This window comes from Drosophila innubila (assembly GCF_004354385.1).
Source record: "Drosophila innubila isolate TH190305 chromosome 3L unlocalized genomic scaffold, UK_Dinn_1.0 0_D_3L, whole genome shotgun sequence".
In the NCBI taxonomy this organism is placed as follows: domain Eukaryota; kingdom Metazoa; phylum Arthropoda; class Insecta; order Diptera; family Drosophilidae; genus Drosophila; species Drosophila innubila.
Window position 1 is genome coordinate 5462077 of NW_022995376.1, and position 25331 is coordinate 5487407.

A 25331-nucleotide genomic window follows, 5' to 3' on the forward strand; every position below is an offset into this window, starting at 1 on the left:
ACTTAAGATATTCAAGAAAATAGACTATTAAATGGGAGCTTATACTCCTGACGAGCTTAATGCTCTAAAGGAACTCTAGCTCTATATAAGCTATAGACTCCAAATTTTGCTTGTACATACTAGAATAATAAATATATTAATAGTAAAGTTTATTTTTTTTTAAATGTATTTTCCTGAAATTTAAAATTTTTTTATTCCAACCATAGTATTCTAGCTTTAATTCTGAAATTTGGCATACTCATATAAAATTTAACTATAACTATAGCCAAAAAATTTCATAAGGATCAGAGAATAAATTCAGAAGATATGCCATAAAATAACAGAGGAAAACGGAAACAGCAACAATATCGATGTCTAAAACTTTCGTCTTACAGTTGCGTTATAGCTAATGTTAACCATACAGGGTATCTTTTAGTTTCCCACTCTTAACTTTAACATAATGGCCTGTCATTGTTTGGCTGGAAGTCCCACTGATCGAGCTAGATAAATCGAATCATAAACTGTTTTATCATGATAATGGCCACTGACCATAGACGCCAATAGATTAGTCACACGATTAGTCAGAAAACATGGTACCAATAAATTAAAACAAATTCGAAAAATTATAAAAAATGAAAGATAGCAAAATATAGAGAAAGAGGGGAAGGGGGGAAGGGGGTAAGAGAGAGAGAGGTGCATTTACAATAAACAGAATCCCTTGGATTCAACCCAGAAACGCCAATCAAATTGACATTCAATTTCAATTCTGACCCCATATAGACGTGCCAGGCGATAATCGATATTTGACCTAGGCCAATATAGAAATGACTATTCAAAGAGTGACTCCCACACTCACCCTACCCTCTCCTATTCTCTCAACTCCCTCCCTTAGATAATCGACGACTAATTTGATGTCTGACTAAATGTTTGTGCTCAATTTGAAGCACATTTTTCCATCATAGCGATTCATCAAATGGGGGGCCATAATCAATGCAAACACGTCAAAGAATTCCGAGTGGGTTTTCAATGTCTGCCTGCACCACTCAATCCACCCAAACCACCCAAACCACCCGAGTCAGTCAAGCTACCCGCTTGGTTGTCAACGGCGTTGGACTGTGACATTTGGCAATTTATTGAAGACGAGTTCCAATCAGAGCAAATCATGCGAACCTCCGAGCACGTCTAATATGGCAAACGGAATTTATGGCCGCGTGCTGAGGCTATAAAAAAATAAAAGGTAAGTGTGATATCGGCCAGATCCGTACCGCTTACTCCCTCCGTATCCCTCTTGCTCTCCCTTTTACCCAGCTAGTGGGAAGGACTAAAGGCCAACGAATCCGACTGTGAGAGACCCTGTACCTATTTTTTAAAAAATACTATTTATGGTAATAATCCATGAATATTATGTATTAAAAATTGCATACAAAAATCTGTTAGGTACATTTTTTTTGTTATTTTTATAAATAACGAGGTATCCGTGCTGAAATTTTGACCACAGATCTAGACTACAGTGATAAAAAACATCAGTTTTTATTAGTCTTAAATATTTGTTTTCAAGATAGTAAAACTTGGAAAAAAGTAATAAATTCCCATAAGTACTAAAATAAATGGTCTTCAAATCAAGCGATTTTTTTATTTTGAAGAATTCTTAACTCCCAACGCATTTTTTGTATCCGAAATGTTTTAAAAATAAGATATTGGTCTATAAATTTATATTTAACCACAAAGAAATGCGTTGAGAATCAAAATTTTGAATAACTCAAAAGGCTAGCTCTTTAAAATGTCGAAAAATTATAAAAGAAAATTGTAGAATATAGAGGGATTTTCATACCAAGTTTGGTATCTATAGCTCCTATAATCCCTGAGATCTTTATTTCTACAGACGAATTGATAAAAGGAAAAAGCTTTATCGAAGCTACTTTTGATGCTGATTAATAAAATATATTTACTTTATAGGGTAGGAAATGGCAATTTCTATCTGTCATTCGGACAAACTTATCAGACTCTTTGTACTTTATAAGTGCAGGGAATAAAAACCCCAGCGTAACGTAACGAACTCTGTATGCTTTTGTCCTTTGTGGTGAGCAATGGCGTGCATGTTGCATAGGAAAGTGGAAGAGGGACAGGAAGGGGTAAGGAAGGAGACGGAGACGGAGGACTGCACCATGAGAGATAGATAAGTATGGCATGGAGCTCTGGCAGTCGATGTCGATTCGCTCACACACAGCATTGAATTGGTGTTAAGCACGAACTGAGCTGAAATAAGCTGAAATGAAAATGGAAATGGAAATGGAAAATGCAAATGAAAATCAGCAGTTGTCATTGGATTGCCGCACAGACTGCGATTGAAGCTAGTCGGGAGCAGACACAGAAGGAGCAACAGCTGCTCCTATAAAATAGAGCCATGTCGAATCAATTGTTTTTTCTCAGTTTGGCGGATATATTTTCCGTTTATCCGGCCATCTTTAAGGAGCGAAGTGGACAACTGAGGAAAACCAAACAAATCTATTTGCCCAGCGATGAGGAGTGGCAGGATAAAATGTACTATATGCTGCTCGAAATTCAACGGCAAGTTAACGAATCCTCCGATGTCAATATATCCCTCAAGGACATCGATAAACGGGATAAACCAGTCTTTGATCCCGAACGCATCACCAAAATCATCTCTCCCGGCGTAAGTCCCAATGGCAGAAGGAGTCGTGTGCTCAAGTATTGTCATGATACCACAGTAAGGATCAGGTTAAAGGCAAGTGCTCGCTGGAATCTGCCCACCATTGCCAATGCGGCCAAACTGTTGAGGAAGCCGCCATTGCCTGTGATCTTTCAGAACGAGCATGAGATGAGATTGGCCTACTCCCTAATCTACGATGTTTTCCGATGTGTGTAAACCAACCAAACATTAGCTCAGCTCCGCACTAACCTCACTTTTCTTATAGACAAAACAGTGCTGTGTAACGCCTTGTCGGACATTGGCTTTTTTGAGAGGGAAGAACATCAGAAGGTGAGTTTTCTAAAGGCTCTTGAGATCCAAAATTAAATTTTTTTACGAAATCTATTAAATTTAAATGCAGAATAAATTGAGAGGTCAAACCATGATCAAAATGACATTCCGCTTGAAAATCGGTCCAGTTTTGACAAAGTTATAAAAGTTTTAAGTTGGTCGAACCCTTTACATGTCAAAATTTTTGTCAGATTTCACATGATTTTTTACAGAAATTTGAAAGGTCTCAGAATCAAATTTAAAGTGTTGTTTTATACTATTTACGATATAAGAAGTCGATTAAAAATAAAAACTTGAATTTTAAAATTTTGAAATTTCGAAATATCAAAGGGGGGACCCTTAGCATCGAACCCATGATTTTGAGTAAAATTATTTTGTTTACAAAATTAATTAAATTTGAATGCAGAATGAATTTTGAGGTCAAACCATGATCAAAATGACATTCCGCTTGAAAATCGGTCTAGTTTTGACAAAGTGATGGAAGTTTGAAGTTGGTCAAACATAGTACAGTAGTCGAAATTCTTCGCTTTTCTTCCATTTCCTTAGTACATTAAGGATGAGCAGCGCATTTGGTTAATGCTCTTCGAGCTTTATGATCGACATTTTCGCAATCGCAACTCGGAACTTCATGAACAACAGGCTCAACTCTACAAGGATTCCGAAGTTACAGGCAAGTTGAATTCTTTCTTTCTCTTAGAATTCTTATAAAAGTGACTACTCCCTTCTCTAGAATTGGCTGAGGTGCTTTGGCGTCATCGCATTCGCCTGGCCGCCTCCATTTCCCGCATGCGCATTGGCGTGGGTGCACTGCGTCTCTCCCAGCTCCTGCCCATTCATTTGCAGAACGAGAAGGTGGCCATTGCCGCCGCCAATCCCGTCGTGACGGGCTGGATAAATCCCTTTCTGGTGCGGTAAGTTGCTTATTACTTCTTTCTCTTCAGAGATCTGATTGGAATCTAATCTAGCAACAAGATTGAGGCGGATAAAATACTCACGGAAATGGGTTACACTGTCCATGGTCCGGATGATGAGCAGCCGTTGCTGGAGCAGCACTGCAAGTGGGACAACATCTGTCCGCTGGTCATCTCGGTGATACCCAAGGATCGCAGCGAGTTTACCAAGTCGGTGCTCATGACCAAGCACCTGTTTATAATGCAGGTGAGTGGGGGGAAGGAAAAGGAACGGAAGAAAGAAAAGATATAGGAAAGGACTGAAATAATAGGGAAAGGAAAGGAATGGAAGAGACAGAAAGGTAGAGGAAGGTAAGACAAGTGAAGAAAGGGGAGGGATAAGAAGAAAATAAAGAAAGGAAAAAAAAAGTGAAAGGAAGAAATGAAAGGAATGGAAAATTGGATGGAAGGTACGGGAAAGGTTAGAAAAGGGAAGATAGCGAAAGTGAAGGGCTAGAATGAAGAAGCAGAATGAAAGCAGAAAGCATGAAAAGAAAAGGATAATAAATAAAGAAAGAATGGAATAGAAAATAAAGTGCCTAAAGAAAAAAAATAAATGAAAGGGATAAGAAAAAAAAACAGAATCAAATCATCAAAAAAATGATAATAAAAGAATAAAATGAAAGAAAGAACCTTAAGAGCAAAAAAAAAACGGATAGGCAAGGAAGAAACAAAGAAATCAATTGGGAAGAAAGACAAGGAAAGTTCAAGGAAGCAAAGAAAAGAGCGGGAAATGAAAGAAAAGAAAAATTTTGGGGCTTAAGAAAAATTCAGGAATGGGAGAAAAGAAAGCTCTAATCCCAAACCAATTGCTTGCAGGATAAAAACTTCTCCTATGGTCCGGCTATAATGTCCAAGCTCATGGATTACTTTCAGTTGTATGGTAAGTCTTCCCTTGGTAGCATTCCCTATATGCTAATCTCTCTCTCTCTTCTACAACAGGTGACATTCTGCAGACCCACATAGATTCCCCCCGCTCCACCGCCTACTTGGCAGCACTTTTCTACTCGGTCAATCGTGTCAACAACTTTTATGTGTATGGCGCTGGAGCTAATCTCAAGGAATATCGTCGCTATATGGAATCTATAGGGGTAAGACTTTAAGATACTTCTACAGAATCTCTATTAGTTCCACTCTTATATGCAGGTGAATAATATAAGACTTTTTGGAGATGCCTTTACCTCGATTCCCATGGAATCGAATCGTTTTCGCAGCGTTGTTGGAGTTTTTGCCACGCCCCCGAATTCGTTTAGTGCCATTTCGGATCCTATAGATTTGATATGCTCCCGAGGCGGGGATCTGAGCATGCTGGAGGTGCTCACGGAGTCGGAGGTCAGTGATGAGGGCAAACAGAGAGTGGGCTGCATTCTGGAGGAGCAGCTGCTCACGTTGACCATGTCCATGTCCCGACCTCAGATACAGTTTGTGCTCTACCAGACGCACTCGATTGTGAACACGGAGAACGAGGATATGGTGCAACATGTGCTGCAGGTGACCAACAAGCTGGCGCTGGAGAAGCACAGACAGGCTTATCGGGAAGTCAAGCGACTGGAGGCGATTGCCGAGGCCGAGGCAGCCAATATTCCAGCTGCTGCCATGTCCAAGGAGTCACCGCGGAAAAAGGAGAAACTCTCTGCCGAGGACAAGCGCAAATCTCAGCCAGAACTGCCAGCCAAACAGGGAGAACCTGCTGTGCCTGTCGTGCAATTGCCGCGTGTCGATAGCATCGATTTGATCTGCACTCCGGACATCGATGAGTTCGTCCAGGACATTGTGCCGGACATTTGCATCAACCAGGACAACTGCATCAAGCACCAGACGACTGGCTGCTTCCTCTCCCTCATCCGCCGCAAGTCGCTGACCCACCTCAACGAGAAGTACCTCATCAGCATGGCCGAGCGTCGTGGTCTCTTCGGGAAACCGGATCGCGACAAGTCCAAGTCGAAGGCCGTTAAGCTCCAGGAGATTAACGAGCCGCCGCCGCCGGATGCGACCTACGACAACAGCTCGGCGACGTCACGGACCGGCGGACAGCAAGCGGTGAGTCACCTTGCAAGTACAGTGAAGCTACGCTATAATGAATGTGAAAAAAAATTTGAACTGCAACTTGAGTTTGTTTTATGGAGTTTGTAGCAAGACTCCAATGTTTTTTTTTAAGAAAGTCAAGCTCTACAGTGAAGCTTCTGTAACTGCAGTGAAGCTACGCTATAATGTATGGGAAAAAATATATAAACTGCAACTTGAGTTTGTTTTATGAAGTCTGTAGAACTAAAGTATATTTTTTTAAGACAGTGAAGCACTACAGTGAAGCTTCTGTAACTACAGTGAAGCTACGCTATAATGTATGGGAAAAACTATATAAACTGCAACTTGAGTTTGTTTTATTGAGTTTGTAGCAAGACTCCCGTGTTATTTTTAAGGCAGTACAGTGAAGCTTCTTTAACTACAGTGAAGCCTCGCGAAACAAATTAGGTGAACTGCTAGTTGAGATAGTTTATGGAGTTTATAGAAAGTAAAGAGTGTATTATTTAACTACAGTGAAGCTTTTCTAGCTACAGTGAAGCTTTGCTATGTTTGTTTATCGAATCTATAACAATTTTCGCAGGTATTATTTCACCGCAGCGAAATTTCATCAACCACAGTGAAGCTTCTCTATGATGACAATTAAAAAAATATCATCGAACTTCAGTTAGTTGATGGATTCTAAAGATAACGTTAAGTGTATTATTAAAGTACAGTAAAATGTTGTTAACTACAGTGAAACAGTTATTATAGTAGCTGTGAACATTCTGGAGTCATAGCCACAGTGTAGCTTCGATGAGTACAGTAAAACCTAACAAAATTTCAGCATAGTTCGAGTTTGTTAGCTATAAAAGTAGTACAGGACAACTTCACTACGATGTAAACTACATTAAAAAAGTGTATAAAATGCGCTAAGTGATTCAACTACCTACAGTAAAACATCGCTTTGGTGCATATTCGTTTTTTTAAGTCATTTTGGATAGATAATCTCATATATATATTTTTTTTTCCAACTACAGTAGAGCCTCGCTACTGAGGGTCATACCTTTTAGCGAGTTGCCACTGTATGCCGTTTATGACCCAGACTTTTAGACGCCAACAAGGTGTTAGACTTTACACTTTATTTCGTAAACAACAACAATTTCAGTAGAGGATTAGAGTAGGTCTAGGTGGAGGAGGGGCTAGAACGGGGTAGGGGGGGTATTCAATATACAATATATATACACATTTAAGACTTATGATCTAATAATTAACATGCGCCATGGCGGGTTCAGTGTCGGGAGTGCAATCATCATCATCATCAGCATCAGCATCATTTAAGTGCAGCAGCAACATCATCATCATAATCATCAACCTGACTATTAGAAGGGGTTACCAGTGGCTATTAGAGGGAGAGGGGGGAAGCGGGTATTGGATAATTAGCATGAGGCATGCAATGGCAATGTCAATTGCACTCACACTACTATCGACGGCTTAGTCAGAGAGTTTAATAACAACAACAGCAAAAAAAAAAAAAGAGATTAGGTCATGAGCAGATTTGTTTGGGATGATTGGGATTGGGATTAGCTCATTTGGCCCATGATGACTAAGTGCCAGATCTCTTGGGATTTGTGGCATCACTTGCGCCAACTGCTGCCGCTGTTGCCCTTCAACTGTTGTTGCCCCTTGGCTGCCGCATCCTTGCCAGCTTTGTTCTTGTCCAGCTTGCTGGAGGAGTAGCTGTTGTTGTAGCTTGTGGTACCACTGCCATTGTAGCTGAAGCTGGACTTGAAGGAGGGATTGCCAACGCTCTTGAACATGGGATTCGTTTTGCCAGCGCCAACAGCTGGAGCTGCCTGATTGTAATAGCTCTTCTGGGAGTTACCCAATTGCCCCTTCTCGGACATCTGACGATTGTAGGCGAATCCGGTGCTGGTCAAACCCACCGAGGCAATGCCCAGACCCATGCCCACGCCGGAGCCAACAGTGCCCACTCCCACGCCACCCATGCCCACGCCAAAGGTCTGCTTGTGACTGGTGCTAAAGGTGGCGCCCTGCTCTCCGCCCAGTGGTCCGCTCTGCGTGTAGAACTGTTGTTGCACCTCCACAATATAACGATAGGCCTCCTCCATGCTCTTGGGATTCCTGCGCAGGATCATTGAATGCGTTGGCTCCGGCAGATGATCGCGGAACACTTGCAGCGTGATTCTCTCAATGTCCTCCAGCGCGTACAATGTGTCATTGTGCGTCAATTTGCGATTCAACAGACGCTGCTTTAATTTGGCCATTTTTTGATAATACAACTCGATGTTGGAATCCAAGACGGCACTCCTGATCTTATGTATCAAAGCATAGCTGGATTCACGCTCCGCAAAGCTGTGCAACAGTTGCTCCTTCAATTTGTGCCAGGACTCCACACGGAGCAGAGCACTTCCATTCCCCGCCACATGTCCATTGCCAGCCGGAGCACTCAGCTGGCGTGTGAAGACCGCATCCCTCGCCCGATCCGTGCACTTGTTCTTTATGTGTCCGATCAGTTGTGCTTTATAGTAATCATCGAAACTGTTGATCGCCGGCATTAGAGCTTCGATTTTGTTCAGGAATTGCGGCAATTTGCCAGGATCACCATCAAAGTTCTCCACGAGCTTGAGGCGACTCAACACCTGATTATATTTATTCACAAAATCGGGATCCATGATCGTACGTATCGACTTAACATACACGACTGCGGCAAATTGTTCGAAATCTCTTTCAAAACACACTAAAAGAAAATAATCGAGTCGCTTTCAATGATTTTTCGATTCTTACAAAATGTATAAATTAACATTCATTAACATGAATTTTTACTACGAAGAACTACACGGCGAATGGAGAACAGCGAACGTATCTACAATCTACAATCCGCCAAACGATCCACGATCCGTACCGAGCGAATGTGAAATTCGAATTGACACGAAATACCGAAAAAAAAAAATACAAATAACAGAACGGATTTCATTCGGGTTCGTCGGGTTTTGTCGATTCGGTTGGTCGGATTGCAATCGTAGAACCGCGCACCACAGCACCACCACAACACCACCATACTCATTGTGGTGCTTGTGGGAGTTGTTTTGCTTTATTGTTTACCCACTCGCTGAATCACAGCCACGACGACGACGACGACGTGCACCCGACTCGACGATCGCAGATATTCCATTCCATAGCTGACAGATAGAGATAGTAACAGTCCAGCAAACACACACACGCACACACACACACCTTTACAATACGCACACCACAAATCGAAGCATTAGATTTGCCTATTTTCATATTCAATATTCAAAGATTGGACTCAAAAACATTACATTTTGAAATATTTCGAATCTTCTTTTTATTCATTCAGTGTTTAATTTAAGTTTGTTAACAATTTATTTATAATGTTAAATCAAATTTCATATTCCACATATAAAAATTGAACTCAAGTACATTACATTTTTAGACTTTTAATATTTAAATTCTTTTATTTAATCCATTCAGCTTTAATTTTAAATGCATGTATAATTGATTTTAAATGTTTAAACAAATATCAATATTCAATAACTGGACTCAAGTACATTAGATTCTTAAATGTTATTAATATTTTAATTTTTTTTTTTTATTCACTAAGTATTTAATTTAAATTTGTAAATACTTTATTTCAAATCTTCAATCAAGTTTCATATTCAAAATTTAAACATCTGAGTCAAGTACATTATATTTTTAATATTTAAATTCTTTTTGTATTCATTCAGTTTTTATTTTAAATTGGCGAATAATTTATTCAAAATATATAATTATATTTCATATTCAACATTTAAAAATTATACTTAAATACATTTTCTTTTTTAAATTTGTATATTTATTAGTTTAGTTTTCAAATTTAGTTAAATCAAATTAAATTTCTTTATTTATTGTTGTTTTTCTGCTCTAAGTTGACGCTCAAAAAACTAATTAAATATTAATATTTTTAACATAAATAAAAGTAAAAAACATCGTTAAAATTTCATTCCATTTTTAACAACTTAAAAAATAAACTCAAATACTTTTATTTTCATCTCCCCTTTATTTATTTATTATTTATTTTCAAAAAGTCTTTGAGGTTCGGGTCAATTGAAGTCTATCAAGCAATTTACTTAAATAATAAAATCAGAAACGCTTCGCACAATCAAATAAATTGTTATTTAATTTGATCTGTCAACGAAAGTTTTTTTATTTTAAAAATTTGTTTCTACTCTCAAAAAATATGACAAACAACTAGTTTGTTGTTGTGTTTTCTTTTTATTTTACATTAATCTATTAACAATATTTAATTAATTTTTATGGCATAAATAAACGAAAGTCTGGCATGCCTTTGTTATTCATGGGAAAATTCCAATATGATGTATTCTTTTCAATATATCAAATGCTAACAAGCTTTCAACAGGAAAGACTTATTCTACTTTCAATTTCAATTCAATTCAATACTTTTTGTTCGTTATCTGGTTTTCTAATTAATGGTAGGTTTCTTTTTTAAAGATTCTAATTGATTTTTTTCTCGATTCCTTATGAAGTAAGTAGATTTTTTTAAATGTTAAATTTAGTCCAAAAAAATATTGTTTGCATATATTTTTTTTAAGATCTCAGATTTTGCGACAAACTAATTGGATTTTTATATAGTTTATTTTAAATCTTCAGAATAAGTAGCATGTTTTATGAGAATTTTCAAAGTATGCTAGAAGTTTAACTTTAATAATCTGAGTTAAAGTTAGCCTTAGGATCATTTACAAAGTTTCTTATAATTTTTTTAAATTTTATTTGATTTTTTGTTGATTCCGTACAAGAATTTTTAAATTTTTCCATATTCCTAGCTTTTTTAAAGGCTTGAACTTAGCTTTTTTTTTTTATAATTTACTTGTTTTTTAGTTGTTCTGCTGGTTTAACTAAAATTGTTTTCAATATATTGTCTGCTATTGTTAAGTTATTCAGTTTTCTCTAGAATCGAAAACATTTCAAATACAAATCGATATTGTTTTGTATTTTTGTCGTGCATGACACACAGCTGCCATGATGATGTGTATAGCATTTTATTGGGCCTAGCCATAGTCTTCCCCCCCTCTCTGCTTGACACCTGGTTGCCCCCCTTCTCACCGTCCGCTTGGCTTATCGGAGACGCTTTTAAGGTCTGCTGCGCCGGCGTGCGCGGTTCAACTAATTAGCAACAATTTTCGAACGTTAGCGGCTTGTAAAACTGTTTAATAATAATACACAAATTCGAAAAGTTCGAAACCAAAAGCGAACCCGAACGAGTGTCAAGAGACGATGACGATGACGTCGATGTCGATGTCGAGGCTGACGCAGCTGTAACCGTCGAGGACGCTGGGCTAGTCAGGTGTGATGGTGAGGGTGAGGAAGAGGGGAGTGGTGTGTATGGGTATGGGTATGGGGTGCTAATTCGAGCTATAGCTCTAAACTGATAAGCGGATTTAATTGCTCTCGAAGCACTCAGCTGTCGAGTCGAGACTTGGAACTGCGACTGTTCGATTGTCAGTTTGCATTTGCTTAAACCGCAATCGCCATTACAAAACAATTTACAACTAGCAACTGTAATTTTTACAGTAATTATGTAAACAACAAAATCAACAACAAAGAGTAACTTGCTGTGTGCCGCTTTGATAAGCAAGTTCAGGGCCAAGTTGCCCGAGTATCTCTGGGAGTCAGTCAGAGACCTCACCCGCACTTGCAACTTCATTATCATCGATTGTCTTGATCATCATGAAGTTTCTACTTATCAACAGCTGTAGACATTGTTGCTTTGTATCATTTGCAATCCAAATTTGGCGCGAATTCTTTCTTAACTAACTGAAATTCAGCAGTAGAAACAAACATTTTGCGCATATTTCAAATTAAATGAAGGAAAAATAAATAAACTGACAATTAACCGAAGTTAAAATGCACTTTTTATATTATTATTAATATTTTTTTAACAAATGTCAATTTTATATATCTTCTTACTTATAATATGATCAGTAAAATTGCTTAAAATTAAAGAAAGTTGGACAAAATAGCGTATTAGCATATACAATAAATTTCTCTAAGCTAAGATTTAATGTACACAAGTTTTTCAAGCAATAACTTTATTTACATTGAATAGATTTTACGAAAATTATGTGTTCTACTGCAGCAATTCAAGTCATTCTAACATATAATATAAATACTATGTAAAGCTATATCTATACCAAATTTCATTAAGATAGCTGCACTGGAAGCTGAGTTCACATAGGCTAGACAAAAAGTTGGATAGTTCTAAATGCACAAAAGAAAACAGTTCGTTGCGCCCAGTTGGAAAACACGAATGTAGGGTATTAAATTAATACAAGTGTTAATAAAAATATTATTAAACTCTTTAATAGGGTATTCAATTCGTAATAATCAAAAAAAAAAATGTATTTCTTAAAAATCTAAATAATTGTGTACGTGCGCGTGCCAATGCGCGTGCTACGCTTCGTTTCCATTTCCATTTTGAAAACCATTTCCATACGGTTTTGGCCAACAACAACCACCATCATAATGCCGATGATAATGATGATGACAGGCCCGTTTGCAGCACCAGAGACCCACCCAGGCGAGCGCCATACGATCGCACCTAACAAAGGTGTCGGCAACACAACGGCATCCGATAGCATTCAACTTTAGGCGTCGGGAGTGCAAACGTTTTTACGTCTTGCCCGTTTATATGGTGAGTGGCAATTGACGTGATCATAAATGCTTGGCAAGAGTCGAATTATTATTATGGCCAATAACATTTCGCTCCAATCGCAGCACAGCACAAAACAAAACAGTCGCTTGTGGTGGCAATACGCCTTTAAATGTGTCACGCGTAATGGCAACGGCCAGGCAGATGCCATCTGGAATCCGAATCTGAAATTTAAGCTACACTGCAAGCGACAGCTGCGCATCCGTAAACTGCGTCGTGTCATGTGGGACAACAGGGAGCCGCTCCATCTACACATCACAGACATCGAGATGATCTGCCACCTGCGCAGATACAGCAAGTAAAAGCCAAGTTACTGCCAAACAACTGAGGGACCAACAACAATCCTTTAACTAATCTTAAAATCTTATTACATTTTCTAATAAAGAAAAAAAAGTTAAACCGAAAAATCTCAGATATTTTATTTTTATATGGATTGTTATATACGTTCAACGTTTTATTTTTTTTATAATCATTATTTTGTATCCCAGGTGAAAAAGTACGAAATAATAAATTTAATTATTATTTCAAAAAATAATATCAAACTCTTCATTTCTATTTTTATTGTAAAAATGTTAAAAATACTTCTACTTTATTTTTTCTTTTTAAATAAATTAAAAAATGATTATGTTGTAATGGTAAAATTAAATATATTGTCTCTTTTTAGAAAATTTAAGAAGTGATTTTTATTAAAATTATATTTAAGTGCTTTCAATTGATCTCAAATTTTATATAGCATATTTCTGAGGGCCAGTTTTATATATTATGTGTTAAAGCACCAAGTACATAATAAAATATTTAAATTTATTATAATATACATACTGCCAAAGTCAGAAACCTCTCGTTCAAAGCACTCCAAAGTATGCAACAAAATTCAGGTGAGAAATTGAAATTCAGAACAAAATGTAATAATTGCATGACAAATTATAATTGTGCAATTTAATTGTTTTTGATTGCAACTTCAATGTCAAGATCAACTCAATAAATATATCACTCGATTAAAGTCAATCAAGTCAGGCGAGCAGTCAACACAGGAAATACATGAATAGAATTTGTAGATAAAAGTAGTTGTTATTATTATAGTATATATTTTAGAGGTTGTTTTGTTTTGTTTTGTTTCAGATATTGCAATTACAAATTACAAGAGCGTATGAAAGTGTGATTGTTTAATTTAATTTATAATTACACATATATATTTATATTATATTAATGCATTACGTTTCCAAAAGTTGCTCGTGATAATGATATATGTAGGGGATTGGAAAAGGGTGAAGGGGATGGGTAGGCGTGGCTATGCATATGTATTTGATTTATTTGTAGTAGTAATGCTGATACAGCGCTTTAAATCTAATCGCAGCATGTCTCCCAATGTGTATCCCAGGCATGCAGCTGCAGAGATTAATAGAAAATTCATCAATTAGTTAAGTTAATCTCATTAAATGCTCTCCAGCTCTCGGCTCACCTGACACTCTTTACTGCAGTACCATTGATTCTTGCAACCGGCACACATATAAGTCGCCTTAAAGCGTTGACATTGCTGACAGCGGCGTTCCAGCTCATCGGGTCCGTTTGTTGTGGCGCCAATGTGCTTGCTTCTATTGTTGTTGTTGTGGTTACGATTGCCAGGGATCTGGCCAACAGCACGTCCCGTCGGCTCCAATTCCTGCACCTGATCCGAGGAATACATGGAATGCACGTCATTGTTGTACTAATGAACACAGAAAATAGATTTTTAGTAAACTTATATTTTATAATATTATTGTCTAACTTTGTCACATACATGGGAATTTCCTCTGGACTGATTACGCTGATTGGCAGCACCCAATGGACTGCTGTTGTACAATGGCTTGATTGGCAACTCATTATCAAAATGATTGTTCAACAGATTTGGTTGACTGCGATGCATTTCCGACTGATTGCGGTACGAGGAAGCCGCAGCAAGATTCATTGAAGAGTTGGTCAGCTGCTTGGACTCATTGATCAGTTGCTGGTAACTGTAAAGTAAACTCTTTACTATCGCAATCCTTTTATGAGATCAAAATGCTTACCGAGAAGACGTTGGCGGCTGGAGTTTATTGCGTTTGCCCACCAGAGGCTGCTCCTCGGGATGCTCTCGACGAAAGTCCTCGATGAGACCGCGCACATCACGCACAGCCCCCTGACGTCCATAAGCCGCTGAACGATCTGCTGCCACAGGTGGCGGCGGAGGACGCATTGACGGCACCGAGTTGCGTCTGTGTGGCTGCCCCTCGTAATGAGGCGGTGGTCGAGGAATTGCCAACGTCTCCTTCTCCTGCATTCCCAGAGCGCTAAATGATTCAAAAAAATATTATTAATTTATGTTTTAATATTAAGCATTGCTCGACTTGGTAACTCTTATCTACTTCACATAAATTTCTAAGAATTAAATTAACAAAGACAAAAAACTGAAATAAAATTGAAAAATTCAATAACATAATGAAAAAATAAGGAATTTAGAAAAAATCTGTGATTTTCAAACTTCGGTAAAATTTCCCTTTTCAAATGTTTTTCCTAATTTTAATATCTACCTTACATTTTGTACCAATTTTTATTTAATTTTCAAATCATCATTGAAATAGAGACCTATTTCATATGATTAATTTTAATTTTTAAATGATGTTTATCCTAGTTTTGAATTCCTACATTATATTTCATAATTATAAAATATTCTTATAAAATCAATTAATTATAAAAGTTCTAATGTTTGGCTAACCTGCGCAATATTTTAATATCATCCAAACCGTTCTCAACTCGATTGATTAGCTGCTCCATCGCTGTGATACCATACCGCGAAGGCATTGGCGCATTCTGTTCCTGCATCAGCAGCGAGTGCATCTCATAAATCTCTGAGGTGTTGCAGTTTTTATTTAGAATCGAAGGTAGTATCTCCTTCATGATGAGAATTCTTTCCTTGCGCTCGATACGAGCACGCAACTCCTCTTTGATGCAGCGCAAATGAAGCAATCGATTATATTCCTCCTCCTTTTGGCCAATCAATTTATCCAGCGTTTTAATGTCCGAATCAATGTGTTGCTTCTCTTCGGCAAAGGCTTTGAGCTCCGGTTTAACGGCACGCACTTTATCAGTCATAATCTCGTCCAGCTCCACATACATTTCCTTGACGCGCTGATGAAATACTGCATCGCTGTTGCTGTTGTTCAGATCAACGGAGGATTTGTTGCGTCCTGGCGGCACAGTCTGTGTTTGTCTCGAGGTGGACTCGGAACGCGGCTTTGGACGTGCTTGTGGTTGTTGTTGTTGAGGTGTCTGCAGCAGTTGTTGTTGCTGTGGCTGTTGTTGTTGTTGCTGTGGCTGCTGTTGTTGCTGTGGTGTCAGCAGCATTTGCTGTTGTTGTTGTTGTTGTGGTGGTTGTTGCTGTGGCATTGCGAATGTGTGTGACTCCAGGACAGCTTGTTGCTGGACAACAGCTGGTGCGCTGACTGTTCCAATTACAGATGCACTTTCTATATGTATATTTGGCAGCTTCTCAGTGGGATAAACAATCTCCATTGCTTCCACGGTCGGTGTAGGCGTCTCTAAGCTATAGGATATGTTGGCCAAGTTTTCTGGCTGCATCTCTTTAGTTGCCTCCTTCTCTTGATTATAATATTCCACAGCAGTGGCAGCTGCCAGTGAAAAGGGTGAACCCAATTTTAGCATGGGAGCATTTGCTGCCTCAGCATTGATTAAAGAAGCAGCCAAGTTTGTTTCCATAATTGTTGCTTTCTGTGGTGACATCGTTGGTGTTGGTGGTGGTGGTTGTTGTGGCGGTAGTAGTGGTGCTGGTGTTGGTGTTGGTGGTGGGAACTGCTTTGCAGTCATTGACATATCACTGGGTATGAATTCTATAATGTCATCATCCAATTCTTGAATTGGCATTGTCTTTGTGCGCTTATCAATTGTGGAGTCAATTGGTGGCGGCGTAACTGAACGGCGACGTTTGAGCGTGGCCTCCTCCAAAGGTATCTCAATTTCTTGCACAACCTTATGATTATAACTGGATAATACAGTCAAATCCAATTGCTGTCCAGGCTCTTCCTTCAAGTCATTAGCGACTGCAGTCTCTTGGATAATTGGCTCAGCAGCGACAGCCGGCTTGAGAGTAAGGAACTCATCCAGCACAGATCCATTTTCAGCCAATGCGTCTGCCTCCAATTTTAATAGCATGCTAAATGGCGGTGGTGTCTTTGTGACCACAACCTGCTGTATCAGTTGCTCGGTTGGCTTATCATTACGTGGCGGTGTTGTTGCCGATGCTGCTGCTGGCTTCTCTGGCGAATCTTCGTTCTCCGTGTCGTCCAGGCAAATCAATTCCAACGATCCACTGTGACTGCGACTGTTATTACGACTATAGCTGCGACTGCGACTGTGACTGCGAGTGCGACTACGTCTCGGAGTGTGACTACGTCGCGGACTGTGACTACGTCTCGGAGTGCGCTCATAGAATCGGCGATCGTCCATTTCAGCTGCCCTCTTGGAGGCACGATATTCGGCCATGCGTCTGGCGTGCTCCCGATGCTTGGGTATAACATCCCTCAACTGATTTAGATAATTGGGTTTCCTATTAAAGCGTTGATTAAGCCTGTCCATTTATAAGAAAAAAGTTGTCAATTAATTGAAGAAATTAATTTGTAATAAACTGAAAATGGTTTTGCTTCAGTTAACAATCTTTAAAATTATGAGAGCTGTCAAGATTAATATTCTGACAGGCAATAAAAGTGAGGGAAACTCTAGATCAAGGGGTAATTTTAAAATATATCAAATAATATTTATCCAAATGTACCATATAACATAAAATGTACCATCTTTTGTTACAAATGTACCAAATCTGACAACAGCTGATGGCAAAGTGGCAGTCTTATCACTATTTAAAAGTTATGACAGTCTGGCAACTCCACAGCTGTCTTGTGTTTTATAAAAGGGGGGCACTTTTATTTTGGCAAGTAAATCAGCAAATACGTTGATTATGATTAAAATGTAAACATACCATATAATGCTGCGACGTTTGAAATATAAATTTGCCTTAATGTCGCGCTGCATCTGCTTTATTTGACGCTGTGTACGCTCTCGACTATCCGGCGCTTTAATTGTTGAGCCGGCGGCAACGGCGACGACGTCGGCGGCGGGGTCCAAATCGGTGGTGGATAGTTTTCTGGGAGTTGTTTCATTGCTGGTGGATTTTGATGGCGATGTGTCAGTGGACGCTGTGTTAGACTTGTTCGATTTGGACGGTGTTTGTTGTTGTTTCTGTTTGCTTACAGCCACGTCCATTAGGGCATCGTCGTCCTCGTCGTGACTGTATTCATCGCTGCTCAGTTGCGAGTTTGACGAGTCGTATATTTCCACGTTCGACATGGTTTCAAAACTGATCAAAGTGCACACTAACTATAAACAATGCACATATACTTACATATAATTACATGCTTATTGTCAATACTCACGCGCTTCTCACGTTTTCACGTTCTTTTCCTACCTATTCAATTTTTTCTTTCTCTTTTGCAAAAAAGCGTCTGCGTCTGCCGGCAGAAATGGCTGATTGGCCTTTAGCCAGCAAAGTGCTGTTTTCACGGCTGCTTTTCACACAGTAGCTCAATAAGCCCAACAGAGCTTGTCGCTTTATTAACACAGACTTGCCCAAGTGGCAATTTAACACAATTTAATTCGAACTTCTTAAATGTTTTCTTGCATTGCAAAAAATATTTGCGGCGACTAGTGCTGCCAACTTTTTAGAGAAAAAAATAGCTGGCTCTGGCTACAAAGCATCCGAAAAATAGCTGAAATTGTTAAAAACCAAAATTCCAGCCCTGAACCCAAAAACGGTGTGGCAGCCTTGATTACTAGAATAACTATCGATAGTTTAAAATGCATAATTTATAAATAAAACAATATTCTTGTAAAAATGCATGGAAAAATAAGAAAAACTCCAGTGATATCGCACTTTTTCTGGGAGCCAAGGCTACCATACATTTTAAAACTATGCCGGCAGTTTGCGAAACTTAAATACGCCATCTATGGTTTGACTTTGACACTCAGAGTCCCGCATCGGACAATTTGAAATTTGAGGAGAGCTTTTTAATTGAAACGCTTCGTTTGTTTTGATTGTGTTGTTAATTAACAGTTATGCCAATAAGTCAAAAGGCAGCATAAACAAAATTTAGTCATGAGTTTGAATTCAATAAAGATGAATTCGATTTTTAAACGATAAGCGCTGCCAGCATGCACACAAAAGGAAGTATGTACATATGTAGTACATATATTTGATTGTATGTATATGTGTCACAATATTTGCACGCCTACGTAGGCGTGTGTATATGTATGTATATTGGCAAATATTTATAGCGTGTAATGTTTCGAATTCGTTCATTTGAACTATAACCACCTCGGAGGGTCATAAAAATATATATGTATAAATATGTGGAAGGCATGCTTTTTTTTCTCTATATTGACTTTTCGTTTGTCGCATCGACTTATAAATGTTTCTCTACTGATAACGGTAAAGGGTGATTAGTTTGATAATCACGAATACTATCACAAAAAAAAGTCAATGGAAATAGAACAAACTGTGCTTCGGTCTATTTTCTGTTTTTCGGCATTCAGTTGATCACAGCAGCTGCCTGTGTGTGCAAGTAAGGAAGTGAGCATTATTTATACAGTTACCGGTTTAAAGATCCCTCACTTTGCTCACTGAACAGTTAACAGTTAGCCGTTAACGGGTGAGCTTACAGTTTTATTACCATAATTAAAGTGTGATTATAAGCAGCTAATTGAGGCTACCAATTTACCAAATATAGTTCAATTGATATAAACAAATAGGTTTTTTATTTCCAGTTTTACTTGAAATTTACGTAACTGAGTTATAAGTTTTATTAGTTATTTTTGGCTAGTTTTAATATACAGTTAGTCAATAAACTAGCAATATAAAAGAAGTTTATATATTTTAATTTGCCAACAAAAAAAACAACTTTTCTTAATTTATATTGTATTTCATATTTTATTGTAGTTGCTTTTATGAGTTTTAGATAAATTTATAAATAGGAAGTTAACTATTTTTAAAAATAATAAATCGTACGTTAAACAACTATTATATGATAGAAAACAAAATAAAGACACCAAAAAATAAAAGAGGATAATTTTTACCTTGTCTAAAAATTACGTGATAAACTAATTATAGTATATAGTATATTTAATATTTAAAAAATATTGAAAAAATCTAAAATATTCTTTTTAATGAAAATGTAAATTCTTTTTTATGTTAAAGAATTGTTTAACTAACATATTATATTATTTATTTTACAATTTCGATTTTTATCTAGTTTCGCCAAGTCATCATGGTTGAGCTGGAGAAACTGAAAAAGATGACAATATGTCATATGATAGTTGCCATCACATTCTTCACCAGCGGCATTGTCTGTAATATTGCACAATTGCTGCTGGTGATCCTTGTGAAACCCTTTAATCCCGTACTGTTCCGGAAACTCATGTACTATCCATGTTATGCCTTCTATTCCCGTAAGTTACATTATACAATAATTATCATTTATTTATATAGTAATATATTTTTTTTTAAAACATCCTAGAGCTGGTTTGTGTCACGGAATGGTATGGAGGCGCCAGATTGCGGATCTACATGGATGCCGAAACGGAGAAATATGCGGGCACGGAGCACGGATTGATGATAATGAATCATTCATACGAAATTGACTGGTTGGTCGCCTGGATGATGCTGGACAAGTTCCAGTGTCTGGGCACCGCAAAGGCGTTCGCCAAGAAGGCTCTGGGTTATATGCCCATTGTGGGCTGGGCCTGGCGTATGGCCGAGTTTGTCTTCCTCAACCGGGACTTTGACAAGGATAAGGAAATTATTGCCAGGCAGCTGAAGATTGTTTATTCCTATTCAAATCCAACTTGGCTGCTGTTGAATGCCGAGGGCACAAGATTTACTCCAACAAAACACGAGGCGTCCGTCAAGTTTGCCCAGGAACGAGGCATGACTGTACTGAAGCATCATCTGATCCCGCGGACAAAGGGATTCACGACCAGCTTACCCACACTGCGTGGCATCTGTCCAGCTATTTATGACATCAATTTGGTTTTTAAGAAGGACGCCAAGGTGCGACCAAATATAAATTCTGTGCTAAGTGGAGATCATTTGGAGCCGAGCATGTTCATTCGAAGAATCCCATTGGATCAGGTGCCCACGGATGAGAAGGCAGCCGCTGAATGGATGCAGCAGCTGTATGTCGAGAAGGATAAAATTGTTGACAGTTTCCATGAGACGGGCAGCTTCTTTAAGCAGTCTGGATTTAAGGAAGTTCCCGTCAGGATCTGCCAGCCACGTCTCAGCAGTCTCCTTAACTTTGCTGTGATTGCACTTGCAACCAACTTGTATATTCTTTATTACCTGGTCTCATCCCTGCTGGCAGCCAATTATTTTGGCTTGACAACTGCTATCTTGGTGCTCGGTCTATGTAAGTAGTATTATTAACCACCTAATCTATTATCAAATAATTTCATTCCTTTATTTTCTTTACTTGCAGTTTTCCTCTTGTTGAGAAAAGTCTCAAACATGTCAAAGATCAGCAAAGCTTCCACCTACGGAGCTGCCGAGGGAAAACCAAAATCCAACTAGTTTTAAAGAATATCTATGTACAATCGGGGACTTGTACATACATGTATATATATCGATTTAACGATTTTTATAATGATCTGAAAATAAAGAATTCAATAACAAGTACATTTTATTAAATATCTGAACTTTGTCCTAGACAACGTGTGTTATCGAATGACTTACTTATTGTTAACTTCAGTGATAACATAAAATTTGTCAATGAGTCAAAAGCTGATAAGATAAAAATAATTATGGTTATAAATTTCTCGAATTTTGGAAGTAGCATGATATATATTTTCTTATCGCCGCGTCTTCCAATAAACAATTACCGCTTAAAGTATACACAAAATAAGAAACAACTTACTAGTTGATGATAATCTTTATTCCTAATTGAATTCAAAATTGGCGCCCTTTTTTTCCAAACAGCTGTTATTGGAAACCAGTGATACGAAACGACACAACTGAAACCACATACAAAAATGATCTAGATCCGATTTCTTGGTCTGGCAGCGCTAAAATAAATTGCAACTTTTTATTGTGCCATGTGGCAGCACCAGCCCAAGGCTGAGAGGGACTGAAAACGAAAACAACTATAAATTTGTTAATTAAATTGATAATTGAATCGCACAAAAATAACAAAACGTTGCCAAAAGGTAATTTCGCATAGCGGAGATATTTAAAGTTCAATTCGAACACACTTGCACTCAAATTGTGGCAACGGAAAGCTTTTAAAATTCGAGAACAAATCCAATGTACATTCTACGTTCTTGCCAACTTCAAGAATAATCATAACTATAACTGTATGACGATGTGTTTTATAACTAAAGATCATTGAACCTCACGGAATAGATAATAAAAGTGTTACTAATTGTAATTTAACCATGAAATGTTGACGTTTACAAACAAATCCACCCACACACATACGCAACAAAACACGCGTGTGAAAAGTATCTTTAATATACGTAATATATACGTAAATAAGTTGACACATGCATACATACATACACAACTGGTCAAGTAAATATTTTGACAATTAATGGTATTTACTGTTGATTTTTCTTATTTAATTAAAGTTGTATGCAAGTATGTAAATTTTGCAATTTGTCAAAACAATTACTGGATTGACTGTACGTACATATTATAAGATGACTCGAAGTGGTTTGCTCGGACTTTGGTCAGTTCACATGGCAATATAATAATCAATCCATATAGCAATTGCATTGCCAGCAGCAACCTTATCTCATTCCTAGTGAACTGAGCAGCTATTAAAAAAGCCTCTCGAGATAAAGTAGCGATAGATTCAAACGTTTTATATCTATTAAACTTGCAATCTATTAACAGTTGCCGTGGAACAGTTTTGCTCTTGGCCAGTTTCTGCTTCTGGAAACTTTGTTATTAGACTTTGTTCAGAAGCTAAACGCGTGCCAAGTGAGCAAGGTGGTCATTAAAACGACGCGGTCTATATAAAATATATACATATTGGATTTTAGGGTATAGCAAGTAAGAGCTAAAATATTAAAATAAGCAAGCCCGAAGGAAAAATTGATATATCATCTATTTTTTGTGAGTGGGATGTTCCGTAAAAAGGATAAACTTTATTTCCAATTTAATTTTCAAATTTTTTGTTGTATAATTTTATAAGATTTTTTTGTATTAGTTATGTTGTGTCAAAGTTTCAGACTCTTACGACTTCTGGCTTGATCTACACAATGATCAGTCAATCAGTCGAGTCAAAGAGTTTAATAGAGAGAATATATAGAGAATCAAATTAAAATGTGTAAAAATCATCATAAAAAAAAATAAAAAGTTAGGAATATCTTTGAATTTATAAATTTAAAACAAGAGATATTTTCAATTTTTTTATTATCAAAATAGTAAAGTTAATTTGAGTATATTAATAAAAATCAACAAATATATATTTTTTTAAATCATAATCGTAAAGATATCTGGATTTTAGCATATTTTAATTACGTAAAATTGACTATATGCCTAAAAATATTAACGTTTTCGAATTTTTATAGAGCACCAACATGATTACGCTAAAGGAGCTGAAGAAATTGAGACTGATCCATCTATGCATTGCAATCACGTTCTTCACGAGCGGCTTGACGATCAATTTCGCCCAGTTGCTGCTCCACATCTTCTTGAAGCCGTTCAATAAACATCTATTCCGGAAGTTGATGTACTACTTGTGCTATTCCTTTTACTGCCGTAAGTATTTTGTTATATATATTGTAGCTTTTAACTAAATCTTTCCAATTTCAGAGCTTGTTTTTGTTGCTGATTGGTATGCGGGCTGCAGAATGCGGGTTTATATTGATGAAGAGGATTATAAAAAGTATTCCGGCCGGGAGAATGTGTTGCTGATCATGAATCATAAATATGAAATTGATTGGCTCGCTGGCTGGATGATTGCCGATAAAATGGGAGTCCTGGGCAATTGCAAGGCGTACGCCAAGAAGGCAATCAGATATATTCCCTGCATGGGCTGGGCTTGGTGGTTGGCCGAGTTTGTCTTCCTAAACCGTGACTATGACAAGGACAAGGAGATCATTGCCAAGCAGCTCAAGATTGTCTTCTCCTATCCGGATCCAACTTGGCTGCTGTTGAATGCCGAGGGCACAAGATTTACTGAATCAAAACACGAGGCTTCCGTTAAATTTGCCCAGGAACGTGGCATGACTGTATTGAAGCATCATCTGATCCCGAGGACAAAGGGATTCACTACAAGCTTACCCACACTGCGTGGCATCTGTCCAGTTGTCTATGATATCACCATGGTATTTAAGCGTGATGAGAAGGTATGTAAATATTAATTCCTCTAGGATTTATCCTAATTGTCAAATGGTTTTAGGTGCCACCAACGATGTTGTCTCTGTTGAATGGCCAGACCGTGTATCCTTACATGTTAATGCGTCGCATTCCGTTGGAGCAGATACCACAGGAAGAGAAGGCAGCTGCTGATTGGTTACAAAAGCTATTCGTCGAAAAGGATCGCGCTGTTGAAAGCTTCCATGAGACAGGCAGTTTCTTTACGAAGTCGGGAATTAAAGAAGTGTCATATGTTACCACAGAACCTCGTCTCAGCAGTCTTCTAAACTTTGCCGGCTGGTCGACCTTTTCCCTGTCGTGCATATTCTATTACCTGATCACCTCATTGCTGGCTGCGAATTGGGCTGGCTTAATTACAGCATTGTCTATACTTGGAATTTGTACGTTCAAACAAGTACCACAATTTAATGACTTTATGCATCTAACATGATTTTCCAATTTATTTTTTCAGTTTACTGGTTAATGGGAGTGGCGATTAATAAGACACAGATCAGCAAAGGCTCCAGTTATGGCTCAAATAGCACGAAAACGAGCACAAATTAAATTTTATATATATATAACATTCGTTTGTTAAACGAACCATTAGTCAATGAGTCAAGCTGATAATCTCACAATTATATACATAAATGTACAAGTAACTTTGATTCGTGGGTTATGTCTGATAATTTTTATCAGCCGTCCTTATCTCCAATGATTTGCTACCAAATTTATTATTTTTGTTTTCTTGGCTGTAAGAGGGATTATTAAATCAGTTTGGAAATAAATTAAAACTTTAATAAATGTTTAGGGCTGCACACTAGAGATACAAGTTTAAATGTACCATGATGTAATAATACAAATAAAATGTTTTAAATGGAATTCTAATTTTATTTAGCTTTCAAAAATCAGTTCTATTTGAAATGTACATTTTAAATGTATAAGCAAAACATAGGTGGCGTATATTAATGTTTTGCAAACGGGCAAAAGGTGGCGTGAGCCCCAGCAAAACAAAAAGAAAACTAGTTTAAGCGCATATTCAATAAAAGAATAGTTAGTTATCAAATGGTATCTTTTGCATAGTTTAAAAAAAATACTAATAACAAAACATAGTTGAGCATATGTTTAAAATAGCTATATTTCATTCCGGCTACGAACAATTTCAAAGTTTTTCTAGCAATGAAACTCTATAAATAGCCAAAGCCAGCTATTAAA

The 25331-nt window shown here is 37.7% G+C and overlaps 5 protein-coding genes across 8 annotated transcripts; 3 read left to right on the top strand and 2 right to left on the bottom strand.

Annotated features, from left to right (window-relative positions):
- Window positions 1-2383: 2383 nt before the first annotated feature.
- On the top strand, window positions 2384-13051 carry LOC117788608. Its single transcript, XM_034627417.1, has 10 exons — window positions 2384-2858; window positions 2916-2980; window positions 3527-3650; window positions 3711-3891; window positions 3946-4138; window positions 4750-4813; window positions 4873-5021; window positions 5077-5991; window positions 12533-12664; window positions 12748-13051. The coding sequence occupies exons 1-10, from the start codon at window positions 2384-2386 to the stop codon at window positions 12982-12984; spliced, it is 2535 nt and encodes an 844-aa protein (XP_034483308.1). The 3' UTR covers window positions 12985-13051.
- LOC117788610 lies at window positions 7057-8860 on the bottom strand. Its single transcript, XM_034627418.1, has one exon. The coding sequence runs from the start codon at window positions 8625-8627 to the stop codon at window positions 7569-7571; it is 1059 nt and encodes a 352-aa protein (XP_034483309.1). The 5' UTR covers window positions 8628-8860; the 3' UTR covers window positions 7057-7568.
- A 922-nt stretch (window positions 13052-13973) lies between the features above and the next one.
- Window positions 13974-18429, bottom strand: LOC117788124 (transcriptional regulator DEF1). Of its 2 annotated transcripts, none has more exons than XM_034626792.1 (7): window positions 18174-18429; window positions 17688-18085; window positions 15414-17282; window positions 14728-14988; window positions 14460-14673; window positions 14142-14387; window positions 13974-14068 (listed from the first exon to the last, which is right to left on the bottom strand). In XM_034626792.1, the coding sequence occupies exons 2-7, from the start codon at window positions 18053-18055 to the stop codon at window positions 14027-14029; spliced, it is 3000 nt and encodes a 999-aa protein (XP_034482683.1). In that variant the 5' UTR covers window positions 18056-18085; window positions 18174-18429; the 3' UTR covers window positions 13974-14026. The 2 variants fall into 2 exon arrangements, with proteins under 2 accessions (XP_034482683.1, XP_034482682.1); XM_034626791.1 differs by having other exon boundaries at window positions 18142-18429.
- Window positions 18430-19256: 827 nt separating this feature from the next.
- LOC117786733 (1-acyl-sn-glycerol-3-phosphate acyltransferase gamma-like) lies at window positions 19257-21336 on the top strand. The gene is made up of 4 exons (XM_034625092.1): window positions 19257-19413; window positions 20014-20209; window positions 20278-21168; window positions 21238-21336. Exons 2-4 carry the CDS (start codon window positions 20029-20031, stop codon window positions 21327-21329), a joined length of 1164 nt encoding a protein of 387 aa, XP_034480983.1. The 5' UTR covers window positions 19257-19413; window positions 20014-20028; the 3' UTR covers window positions 21330-21336.
- Window positions 21337-21833: 497 nt separating this feature from the next.
- Window positions 21834-24998, top strand: LOC117786732 (1-acyl-sn-glycerol-3-phosphate acyltransferase delta-like). 3 transcript variants are annotated; one of them, XM_034625089.1, is made up of 5 exons: window positions 21834-21961; window positions 23330-23519; window positions 23574-24109; window positions 24163-24520; window positions 24592-24998. In XM_034625089.1, exons 2-5 carry the CDS (start codon window positions 23339-23341, stop codon window positions 24681-24683), a joined length of 1167 nt encoding a protein of 388 aa, XP_034480980.1. In that variant the 5' UTR covers window positions 21834-21961; window positions 23330-23338; the 3' UTR covers window positions 24684-24998. The 3 variants fall into 3 exon arrangements, with proteins under 3 accessions (XP_034480980.1, XP_034480981.1, XP_034480979.1); XM_034625090.1 differs by lacking the exon at window positions 21834-21961 and adding an exon at window positions 22638-22736; XM_034625088.1 differs by lacking the exon at window positions 21834-21961 and adding an exon at window positions 22710-22808.
- The last annotated feature ends 333 nt before the right edge of the window (window positions 24999-25331 follow it).

What these genes read in the sequence shown, in the direction of transcription:
- LOC117788610 (XM_034627418.1), bottom strand. Translation starts at nt 8,627, where the DNA reads ATGGATCCCGATTTTGTGAATAAATATAATCAGGTGTTGAGTCGCCTC.
- LOC117786732 (XM_034625089.1), top strand. Translation starts at nt 23,339, where the DNA reads ATGATTACGCTAAAGGAGCTGAAGAAATTGAGACTGATCCATCTATGC. An exon ending in GTGCTATTCCTTTTACTGCC is followed by an intron (nt 23,520 to 23,573) that starts GTAAGTATTTTG and finishes TTCCAATTTCAG; the next exon opens with AGCTTGTTTTTGTTGCTGAT. An exon ending in TATTTAAGCGTGATGAGAAG is followed by an intron (nt 24,110 to 24,162) that starts GTATGTAAATAT and finishes AAATGGTTTTAG; the next exon opens with GTGCCACCAACGATGTTGTC.
- LOC117788124 (XM_034626792.1), bottom strand. Translation starts at nt 18,055, where the DNA reads ATGTCGAACGTGGAAATATACGACTCGTCAAACTCGCAACTGAGCAGC. An exon ending in AGTCCAGAGGAAATTCCCAT is followed by an intron (nt 14,388 to 14,459) that starts GTATGTGACAAA and finishes TGTGTTCATTAG; the next exon opens with TACAACAATGACGTGCATTC. An exon ending in ACTGCAGTAAAGAGTGTCAG is followed by an intron (nt 14,069 to 14,141) that starts GTGAGCCGAGAG and finishes TAATCTCTGCAG; the next exon opens with CTGCATGCCTGGGATACACA.
- LOC117786733 (XM_034625092.1), top strand. Translation starts at nt 20,029, where the DNA reads ATGGTTGAGCTGGAGAAACTGAAAAAGATGACAATATGTCATATGATA. An exon ending in ATGTTATGCCTTCTATTCCC is followed by an intron (nt 20,210 to 20,277) that starts GTAAGTTACATT and finishes AAAACATCCTAG; the next exon opens with AGCTGGTTTGTGTCACGGAA. An exon ending in TATCTTGGTGCTCGGTCTAT is followed by an intron (nt 21,169 to 21,237) that starts GTAAGTAGTATT and finishes CTTTACTTGCAG; the next exon opens with TTTTCCTCTTGTTGAGAAAA.
- LOC117788608 (XM_034627417.1), top strand. Translation starts at nt 2,384, where the DNA reads ATGTCGAATCAATTGTTTTTTCTCAGTTTGGCGGATATATTTTCCGTT. An exon ending in AGCACCTGTTTATAATGCAG is followed by an intron (nt 4,139 to 4,749) that starts GTGAGTGGGGGG and finishes AATTGCTTGCAG; the next exon opens with GATAAAAACTTCTCCTATGG. An exon ending in GCTATATGGAATCTATAGGG is followed by an intron (nt 5,022 to 5,076) that starts GTAAGACTTTAA and finishes TCTTATATGCAG; the next exon opens with GTGAATAATATAAGACTTTT.